The 11,480-nt window shown below is 45.1% G+C and overlaps 1 protein-coding gene across 3 annotated transcripts in view; it reads right to left on the bottom strand.

The window, feature by feature from the left end:
• Positions 1–10,920, bottom strand: part of VAPB (VAMP associated protein B and C) — a 56,096-nt gene extending 45,176 nt beyond the window's left edge. The window contains exon 1 of one of the 3 annotated variants that reach the window (XM_008012993.3): positions 10,565–10,920. In XM_008012993.3, the coding sequence (XP_008011184.3) occupies positions 10,565–10,622 (58 nt within the window). In that variant the 5' untranslated portion in view covers positions 10,623–10,920. The remainder of the gene's footprint in view (positions 1–10,564) is intronic. The other 2 variants (XM_008013004.3, XM_008012996.3) reach the window with 2 other exon arrangements.
• Positions 10,921–11,480: the final 560 nt, after the last annotated feature.

Here is an 11,480-nt window from a genome sequence, read left to right on the forward strand (position 1 = left end):
TCACTGCAACCTCCACCTCCCCAGTTGAAGCGATTCTCCTGCCTCAGCTTCCCAAGTACATAGGATTACAGGCATGTACCACCAAGCCCGGCTAACTTTTGTATTTTTAGTAGAGATGGGGTTTCACTATGTTGGTCACACTGGTCTGGAACTCCTGACCTCAGGTGATCCACCCACCTCAGCCTCCCAAACTGCTGGGATTACAGGTGTGAGCCACCGCGCCCAGCCTTTTCCTTTATTTTTCTATCCCATTTCTCTTTCAAGCCTCTTTCTCTAGGCTCACTCCTCATCTTCCTAACAACATAATAAATAAGAAAGCCAAAGGCAGTCACACCCCCACTTATCTTTTAAGGGAAGAAACACAGCCAGCATAATGACAAAAAAAGAAAAAGAAAAAAAAACATAGCCTTGCAATCAGACAGATCTTGATTCAAATCCCAACTCCAACCCTCAGTCAGGTTCATAACTTGGGTTAATAACTTCAGGATCATAACTGTACCCACTTCCTAGGCTTGCATTAAAGAATTAAATAAATGAACGTTTAGAAAAATGGCAAGCACACAGTATAAGCTCGCCAAGTCACATATCTCAAATGCCATCTTCCCTGTGAGATCGAACACCCAAAGCAGAATTAACACAGCTTTTTCTAAGCTATCAATAGGGGCAGGCCATAAATATCTTGTCCCCATTTTCCCTCCTTGTCTCCCAATACCTAGAGGCTGGAAACTTTAAGGGCTAAGCCTTCTTCCCAGGTCCCCAATGCAACCTAATGCCTGGCCCACAGGAAGCTTTCAGTATGTGGTAACTGAACCAAATCTCAATCAGAGTCACGTTCAATTCCCCCAGAAGGAGTCATCTGTCTATAAAGAAAACCTCAAAGGATCTGCAAAGGGCAGAAACCCAAAATAGCTCTAATTTGGACAATCATCTATTACATACAGACAATCCCTGATTGGTTTGGCTTGTGATTTTTTTTTTTTTTTTAGACAGAGTCTCACTCTGTCGCCCAGGCTGGAGTGCAGAGGCGCGATCTGGGCTCACTGCAAGCTCTGCCTCCCGGGTTTACGCCATTCTCCTGCCTCAGCCTCCCGAGTAGCTGGGACTACAGGCGCCCGCCACCACGCCCAGCTAATTTTTTGTATTTTTAATAGAGACAGGGTTTCACCTTGTTAGTCAGGATAGTCTGGATCTCCTGATCTCGTGATCCGCCCGCCTCGGCCTCCCAAAGTGCTGGGATTACAGGCCTGAGCCACCACGCCCGGCCTGCAATTTTCAATTTTACAATGATGTGAAGCCATCACAATTTTGACATATTATGAATTTTGATCTCTTCCCAGGCTAGTAATATGCAGTACATGAGATATTCAATATTTTATCATACAATAGGCTTTGTGCTAGATGACTTTGTCCAACTGGAGGCTAACTTAAGGGTTCTGAGTATGTTCAAGGTAGACAAGGCTATGATGTTGGGTAGGCTAAGCTGTATTAAACATGTTTTCAACTTATAATATTTTCAACTGACAATAGGTTTATGAGGACGGAACTCCGCTGTAAGGTGAGGAGCATCTGTACGAGATCATTACATCCATGCATGTCTCTAAATCCTTTCTGATCCAATTCATATGCCTGGCATATCATCGTCTTGCAAAATGATGACTTCCCAAAGTGTACCTCATATAGAGTAAAATAGCACTTTCTAATCACCTTAAGTTTACCTCTTTGAACAGTTGAGAGAAGTCTCTATTTATTAACTCGCCCTTATTTGTTTCTCTGTCCAAGACAATGGCTGGTCAGGAGCATGCAGAACTAAAGGCTTTGTAGCATCACTTACAAAGTTTAAGGTGGCACTGCTAAAGATCATTTATTTTAGACATTCCTATCTTAATAAGTGCCCTTTACAACTTCTTGAATTCCCACTCTACAAACCTGCAAGCCTATGAAATCCCTACCACACACAAGCTTTGCCCTGCCTTCCAAAGACTGGATAGCAGAAGGACAAATTACTCACAAGTTAATGCTTTTAATTTTTTTTTTTTTTTTTTTTGAGACAGAGTTTTGCTCTTGTTGCCCAGGTTGGAGTGCAATGGCATGATCTCGGCTCACGGCAATCTCTGCCTCCCAGGTTCAAGCGATTCTCTCCTGCCTCAGCCTCCCAAGTAGCTGGGATTACAGGCATGAGCTACCACGCCCGGCTAATTTTGTATTTTTAGTAGAGACGGGGTTTCTCCATGTTGGTCAGGCTGGTCTCGAACTCCCAACCTCAGGTGATCTGCCTGCCTCGGCCTCCCAAAGTGCTGGGATTACAGGCGTGAGCCACCATGCCTGGCCTAATGCTTTCTAAATATATAGAATCATGAAACCATCAGAATCTGATATAAAAGTGAATATTCAGAAGGTAAATCAAAGCATTATTTGGACTCATCTGTCTGAACTTTTTAAAAAGTAGGGCAAGAAATTCCTCCCAAAAAATTCACAGAGAATAACTCTTAATTGAGGTTCTCAAGAAATTGTCCAGACAGCTATTAATACTTCATTAATGGTTTTAAATTATCTGCCTCCCTCTCTCAAGAACAAACCCCTTTATGAGTTAACTCTAATGAGCTGATAGTGGTATAAGGGAAAGTACAAGGCTTTGCCTGTGCCACCACTCACTAGTGCAGACTCATCCAGCGGAAAGTTACCTAGCCACTGACTAAGTCATCTCATAGGACTGTTACACAGATTAAACAGTAACATAAATATGGCAAAGCACCTCTTACCACAGTTCCTAAACTGTGTGGCCTATCTTCAGGAATTAAAGCATTTATCCTCTAGAAATGTTTGTTCTTTCTTTATCTTTCTTTACCGTCACGTTGCAAATGTATGTCAGCCACTGCTTTTAACTCCAGACCCAACCCAACGGGGTGTTGGCAGGCACATGTCACCACTGACAAATATGACCACTCCGAAATCCTTAGGTTCCATTTTCAATTCCCCTCCATTCTCTAAGCACCTTTCAGCCTTTCAAGACAACTCAAGGAACTTAGAGCTCTAAACCACATCACAAGGAAGTAATTCAAATCTAGGTAAATGGTCTAGGGGTACATCCCACTGTCTTAAAGTACAAGCTAAAAGATGAAAAACACTGCAGTCTCAATCTACCCCCAAAACATTTATTGCTCTAGTCTCCACTTCCCAGATGGGCAAAGGCTAAGGGAGCCTATTGAAATGCCAACAGTGTAGTAATTGAAACACATTAATCAGCGAATGTGCCCCACCACAACATGAGGTAGGCATGCACACACACACCCCCCAAAAGCCTGAAGACATCACTTGACACAGGTGAAAATACTAACGTGCTAACCAAAGGTCAATATTAGCCCCTCTGAAAGGATGAAGGAAAACTCCAAGAAAGCATTTCTATAGATTTACAGCTCTATGCAATTAATAAAAAATGTTATTAAAAGAAAGTATTCCAAGGTTTTCTCACAGGACCATGCCATTTTCTCAACTGCTTCCCAACCCCTAAGACCGCATGCTAGGGGATAAAAATCCTAAAGTACCATAAGACATTGTTTGTAGACATCAACAGCTTCTGTTAAAAGGATGCACTTAACATTTTGAAAAATATTCTAGAGATATTATTTTACCACATTCGGTTATTTTGTTTTAAATAATCCTCAAGTGACTGTCAAGTTTAGTAACTTTGTTTCCATAACAAAGCTCTTTAAACAACTCTTCCTTGTGTAAAGCCAGCTGCCCAGGTCTGTCAGGTAAGAACTTCAAAGAATGCACATACCCACTGAGCAAGGCCAAAGCAATCCTGGATATCCTATGCTTGGTAACAGCCTGAAAGGGGCCTAAAATGATAGGAAAAAAAAAACAAGGATGCCAGTCTGGAAACCATAATGCAACTTTGTTTTTAACACAATCCTCAGTGCAAAATAACTGCAAAAGGCTTTTGTTCTATTTTATTAAAGACATTCTATGGCAACCTTGTCTTGACTAACGGAACTCAGTACTCTGTGTGTTCATCTTTCTTGTCATCTCATTGAAAGCTAAGCCCATTTGTCCCAAATCATGGTCATCCTTTAGACAGAAAATTTTTCAAAAAAGCAGGAATATATAAGACACTCTTGGCCTGGTGCCGTGGCTCACACCTGTAATCTCAGCACTTTGGGAGGCCGAGGTGGGCGGATCACGAGGTAAAGAGATCGAGACCATCTGGCCAAAATGGTGAAACCCCGTCCCTACTAAAAATACTAAAATTAGCTAGGCATGGTGGCACGTGCCTGTGGGCCCAGCGACTCAAGAGGCTGAGGCAGGAGAATCGCTTGAACCCGGGAGGCAGAGGTTGCAGTGAGCCGAGATTGTGCCATTGCACTCCAGCCTGGCAACAGAGCAAGACGCCATCTCAAAAAAAAAAAAAAAAAAGACACTTTTGGAAATAATTCTTTATGTAAATATTCAAGTTTCGGTTCTAAAAATCAAGCCTAGGAGCAGTATTTGAGTGTTAACCAATATAATATACTCCCTTGACTCCTCCCCTAATTTTCAACTACTTAGCAATAATAACACAGGGTCAAAGTTCTCAGTATTTTGCCTTCAGCATTTGAAGGAAACGTACATACAATTTAATAAATAACAGACAGTGTTAATGTTTAAGATTTCAGTTCTTTAATAAGCATCAATTCAGACCATTTTAGTAAATCCACACTTGGATGAAAAGCTCCCAGGTAATTATGAAGATAACTGTGATTTATGTCACAACCACTCACATTAAGGAAACATCATTGCTTTACAAATATAAGCACATGGTCAAGAACTATACATTTTTTCCCCTAAGGAGTTAACTGTGAAGAAAAGGGAGTGAATAGGTAGATAAAAGTAAGCTAACTTTCAGTCCACATTCTTCTCCCAGAAACACGATTTCAGAAGTAAATGGTACTATCTATGAAGATTTCAGTTTGACTCAAGTTAAATTTAATGCCACTTTTGTTAAGCAAGCTACTTAATAATTAAATAAACGAAGATAATCTATTCAGGATGGATCTAAACTACTACCATGAAGAATCTTCAGCACATGGGTGACATTTTGTCGTGCTGTAAAACACAGCCTGCTCTGTGTGATCAGGAAATGTTAAGAAAATCAGTGCTGTGCTAAAGTTAAAGAATTAATGTTGTACTTGGCATATGAAAGATAATTACTGCACTGAATGAACTGTAGATCCAAAGCGTTTTCGATTTTTTAACATCCTAAACAATCTTAAATTACACATCAACTTGAAGGGCTGAACTAAAGAGTCTAAGCCAGCTTTTCCTATACAAAAAACAAAACAAAACAAAACAAAACAAAAAAAACAAAACAGCATCTTTAAACTATCATTCAGTGTCTAAGTTTCTATTTTCTCCGAAAAGTGGTACTCAACTACACCGATTCATTGGTGCCCTCCCATCTGATATCCCTAACGGCAGGACTATCTAAGACTTCTTGAAGGCCATTGGTTCAGTCAAGGAGTAAAGCAAAAGTAAATGCGTCCAGTTATGTTTAAACGTTAACTGGCCGGGTGCAGTGGCTCACAACTGTCATCCCAGCACTTTGGGAGGCCGAGGCGGGCAGATCACCTGAGGCCAGGAGTTCGAGACCAACCTGACCAACACAGAGAAACCCTGTCTCTACTAAAAGTACAAAATTAGCCGGGCGTGGTGGTGCGTGCCTGTAATCCCAGCTACTCATGAGGCTGGGGCAGAAGTGCTTGAACCCAGGAGGCGGAGGCTGCGGTGAGCCAAGATCATCACGCCATTGCACTCCAGCTTGAGCAACAAGAGCAAAACTCTGTCTCAAAAAAAAAAAAACCTTAACCTAGTGAGTATGGATGTTGAACAGACCACTTCCATGTGACAATATCATTGCTAGGGGAATGGGCTAGGGTATAAAGAATGATCTAGAGTCTTGAACAATGACCAAAAAATATATAAGACATACTATTTACCACAGACGGACTCTCATGGAAGGGGAGGGAGAAGAGAATGACAGGAGAGCGCTACATAATGCCTTGAAAGTGACTCATTCGGAAAGCTCTCTTTAAGCTGGACAACAAGTGGGATCTCAGAGTGAGGAGATGGCAAGGAAACATTTAGGCCTTGGAAGAACTGAGATCAACAGAAAGAGTGACAATTTTAAAAAAACTCCTATGACTTAGTGAAAAAGACAAAAAGAAATATAAAAGAAAACACACACTTAGGCTGGGTGCAGTGGCTCATGCCTGTAATCCCAGCACTTTGGGAGGCCAAGGCGGGAGGACTGCTTGAGGCCAGGAATTCAACACCAGCCTGGGCAACATGGCAAGACTCTACCTTTATAAAAAAACCCAAAAATTAGGCCGGGCGCGGTGGTTCAAGCCTGTAATCCCAGCACTTTGGGAGGCCGAGATGGGCGGATCACGAGGTCAGGAGATGGAGACCATCCTGGCTAACCCGGTGAAACCCCGTCTCTACTAAAAAATAGAAAAATAACTAGCAAGGCGAGGTGGCGGGCGCCTGTAGTCCCAGCTATTTGGGAGGCTGAGGCAGGAGAAGGGCGTAAACCCAGGAGGCGGAGCTTGTAGTGAGCTCCGTCTCAAAAAAAAAAAAAAAAAATCCAAAAATTAGCCAGGAATGGTGGCACCTGTAGTCCTAGCTACTAGGGAGGTTGAAGCAGGAGGATCTCTTAAGCCCAGGAGTTTGAGGCTACAGTGAGCTATGATGGCACTACTGCCCCCCAGCCTGGGTGACAGAGCAAGACCCTGCTAAAAAACAAAAACATTTACTTTTACTCTCTCAGAAAGATATCCCTAGTCTGAAAGAGCTTAATGTTCACTTACTAAAAATATCTCATGAAAATCAACCTTAAGTCTAGGCAAATCCTCCTGTGTCATGCTTCTTTCAGGAAGCCACCAGGCTTTGTCCTTTCCATATTTATGATGCAGCACAGTACTTCCCATAAAACTGCATAAGGTAGGCCGGGCGCGGTGGCTCAAGCCTGTAATCCCAGCACTTTGGGAGGCCGAGATGGGCGGATCACGAGGTCAGGAGATCGAGACCATCCTGGCTAACATGGTGAAACCCCGTCTCTACTAAAAAAAAAAAAAACAAAAAAACAACTGCATAAGGTCATATAAATTTGCATTCTTTTTCTTCTGTAACATCCTTAAATTTAATATACCACACAAAATTCCCAAGATTAAAGAGTCTGACAATATACAATCCCATATGATCAACTTAGGCTGCATTTAAAAGATAATTTTTCCTTTGAATGGGCATTTTAGTTATTACCTTCTTAAGTAGTTAGCTCAGAGGTTCATCTAGGTGAACCACCAGAAATCAGAGTCATCACCCTGAGTAACCTGGAAGAAACCAGTTAAATGTGCCAGTTCTCATCCTGAAATGAATTTATCTCTAAGTAAGTCAGGGTATTGAGTCTCTACTAATTGTACTGTCTTAGCATTCAGTTTAAAACAAACAACACAACTCATGACGTCATTTAACAACACACACAGATGTCTCTTCTAAAGTTATAAGCCAGAGGCCTTCAACAATTTGGTACCATTTCTCTTAGACCACTTCCCCAGCAAAAATATCCAGTGACTTTGGCATTATTACTTTGGCCAATTCAGGGCCAGAATGATCCCTCTTCTCTGCCACATCTTTCAGGTACAGAAGTGATGAAACCACTTAAGTGGTTAAGTGGTTGTCTAATCTCTGTATAGTACTATGCACTTACAAAGCCGCTAACAGTCATGTTATTCCTTTTAAACACTTTCTACAAGAGGCAAGGTGGACATGAGCATCATCCCCCTTGACCAAAGAATGACCCCAGGCTTTGAGGAGTGAAGTGGCCTAAGGTCACACATCTTTCAGTAAAACAACTGAACAAAATCTTGAATTTTCTCAAATAAGTGCCTCTTTCCATAACATCCTATTAGACAACAGAGTTTGTACTGGGATTTGGGGGTTTTCAGAAAGTTAATGCAAGGAAGGACTGCTCAAGGAGAAGCAACACAATTTTAACTTGGACACTGGCTGCATCTATGCATAAAGGGACTGAGGTCTGACTCTTGTCTACTCACCAGCCTTGTCTGCCATCTTGCCGGGCAACCACAACAAATTTTCTTTGTTGCTGTCGTTCACAACTACTAGTGGTGGCTGGGCACAGTGGCTCACGCCTGTAATCCCACCACTTTGAGAGGTCAAGGAGGGCAGATCACTTGAGGTCTGGAGTTTGACACCAGCCTGGCCAACATGGTGAAACCCCGTCTCTACTGAAAATACATTTTTAGCCAGGCGTAGAGGCACACGCCTGTATATAACCCCAGCTACTCAAGAGGCTGAGGCAGGAGAATCACTTGAACTTGGGAGGCGGGGGTTGCAGTGAGACAGCGCGTCTCTGCACTCTAGCCTGGGTGACAGAGTAAGACCTGCATCTCAAAAAAAAAAAAAAAAGAACTACTGGGCATCCCAAAGGAGCCCAGTCATCTCAGTGTTTGTGCCTCTGTGCATGCAATTTCCTCTGTCTGAAATGTTCTCACCCTTTCCTTCTTTGAGCCTTTTTCTACTCAACCTTTATAACTGAGCTCAAATGACACCTCCTTCAGGAGTTGACCACCTCAATGCTCCCGGAGCACTCTGAACTACCCTACATCATTGTCCTGTACTGGCTGTTATTCTCATCTGCCCCCTTCCCTAAAGTACTGGGAGGAGGTTGAGGGAAAATGGGAGAGTACAGCTGATATGACTGTACTTGGCTTCTCCGGGTATCTGACACACAGATCAGGTACTCAGTAAATGTTTGTGGACTAACCGAATGAACCCACCAATTCTCAGGAGAAGCCAAGCCAGGCCTCCCAGACAGAAAAAGAACTTCAGACAACTCAAGTGGAAACCATGGCTCACCACTTTAGCCACCTGGCCTCCTTTTCCAATCTGGCGTTCCCAGAAAGCCATGAGAGCATCATGAAACCTCAATTACTATCCTGGAATTTCTATCCCCGGTAGGTTTGGTGGGGTTTTTTTGGTTTTCCATTTTAATTGGAAAGCCTTTGGTTCTCTGTAAATTCAGAGTTACTTCACATTGTTAACTTGGAAGGCAAAGTGACAGCCACCGTTCTGGAGTATTTCCCAGCGATCAGACAGCATAACGGTTAACAGCGTGAACTCTGAAGTCTGGGTTCAAATGTACCACTTGCCAACTGGGTAACTTTGCGTAAGTTACCCTACACTACTTCCAAATAGGACATATAAACTGGAGAGCCTCTGGCCATTCATTAATACCAGCTGAACATCTACTGTGAGCCTGGTGCTAGGGATATAGTGGAGACCTGACCTTCCAATCTACAGTACACTTCCACGGAGTCAAACTGTTCCATTTCCTACACAGCACTTAGCACTATCTGCAAAGATGATGTGTGCTGGTTTGTCTGTCCTCGTCGGAAGGTAAGCTCCATGAGAACAGAGGCCTTGTCTGTCTTGTTCATCCATCACCTCCCCAGTGCCTTCCACGTATCTGTAACGATGTTGTGTGCTGGTTTGTCTGTCCTCGACGGAAGCTAAGCTCTCTGAGAGCAGAGGCCTTGTCTGTCTTGTTCATCCATCACCTCCCTAGTGCCTTCCACATCACTGGATACAAGCAAAAAGAAGGAATGAGCATGTCAGACCTTTTACCTCGTGGCCCTGGTGAAGGTAGGAAAAAGAAAAAAAAAAGAACAACATAGAAAACATAAAGGCACAAATTACAGAGATAATAGTGTCTGGGAGAAACCAGGGTCATGGTTTCCCACCACCGCAGGTGTTGCTCCAGGCAGCTCTGCGGAGCAAAAGGATCCCAGCACCTTGGCAGCCTCCCTCAGCTGCATCCAGGAGGCACCATGAGGGAGGCAGTGAACGGAAAACGGGACCAATCCCATCAGAAGGCCTGAGGAGGTTCATTTGTTGGTTCAACAGGTATTTACTAGGCGTCTAATGTGTCCTGGGTACACAGCAGCGAACTGACAAGAGCCTGTCCTCATGCAGTTTCCTCTCTAGTGTTGAAACAGTGATTTTGGGTACGAAAAGTGCGGTGCTGACCACGAAACAGTGACAGAATGGGGACAGCAGGAGAGCAGGTGTGCACGGTGGGCTGGGTGGCCACAGTGGGCCTCTCTGGGCAGGTGATACCTCAACTAAACCCTGAGGTCAACACTGTCATCACAGAGCAGGGGAAGAACCTTCCAGGCAACAGCAGCGGCGGAGGTTCACACTAAAGTGATCACAAACTGGTCACTAAGTTACAAGGCAAAGTGACAAGTGCCTCGAAGGCAAGTCCCAGGAGGCTGGGGGTCGGGGCGGAGGCACAGGCCCTAGCTCCTGCACCAGCCCTCTCGAGTCCCGGCCGCTCCGCGCATTTCTGGGGCGCGCGCTGAGCGCCAAGGCCCGGCCCGGCCTCGCCGGCCCCCGCGACAGCGCCGTCGGGGTGGGGACGAGGGCCGACGTCACCCGCCGCGCCGGACTCCGTCCCTCCAGCATTGGGGCGGGGGCCGCAAGCAGGAAGGTGGTGGCCTCTGGGGCTTACCTCGGAATTTGAGCTCGTGCTGCGGCTCGAGGCTCAGGACCTGCTCCACCTTCGCCATGTTCCTCAGCGGCGGAGCACCTTTGGCGGGGAGACCCCTGAGAGGTCACCGGGGCGGGAAGCGTTAATGCCGCGCCCGCTTCAAGTTTTACAAAAAAGCGGGGACCAGTCGGGGCACGGGTGAGGGTCTTCGACGGGGTGCGCGCGCTGGGGGGGGTCGTTCTACGCGGTGCAGGCTCAGGGGCGGAGGGCGAGGGCGAGGCCGCGGTGCCCGGCGAGCTGACGGCACGCACGCACGCACGCACGCACGCACAAGCGTACACACGCACGCACGCAGCAGGCTGGCCCGCTCGGGCGGCGGGAAGCTGCGCCCTGCGCCGCCAGCTCCAGGGGCGGGGACTAAAGCTGCGCGCGTGGAGCCCCCCGGCCCGGGACAGTGCGCAGGCGCGGTACAAGCCACGGGGGCGGAACTACAGGGCAGCAAGGGGCGGGGCTTCGCGCTGCTCAGGAGGCGGGGTTTGTAGTGCGGCTACGACTGCAGCCGCAAAAACTATTAAGGGTCCGCTGGGGGCCAGCCTCGTGTTAAATGCTTTATTCAGTAACAACAATTAGAATAAACTTCCACTTTTCTCTTGCTTATGTAGTACCAGGCACTCTTAGAGACTTTGAATAATAGTGAAAGTACTTAGTATAAACATGATGTTTATGGGTGAGTGATATGGGCTAAGCACTGTGACGTCTTGTAAATAATAATTATAAATATACTAAACTACCAATTACTGCTTATTTCGTATCACTCTGCTGAATGCTTCCAATGACAACAGCAGCTACAATAAATACAAGCTACTCTACATTAAATGTTTATTATGCAACTGGCACTGTGCTGAATTTTTACTAGTAAATTCGATTTGTTTATGCA

The sequence above is a fragment of the Chlorocebus sabaeus genome, chromosome 2 (genome assembly GCF_047675955.1).
Source record: "Chlorocebus sabaeus isolate Y175 chromosome 2, mChlSab1.0.hap1, whole genome shotgun sequence".
NCBI classification, from domain to species: Eukaryota; Metazoa; Chordata; class Mammalia; order Primates; family Cercopithecidae; genus Chlorocebus; species Chlorocebus sabaeus.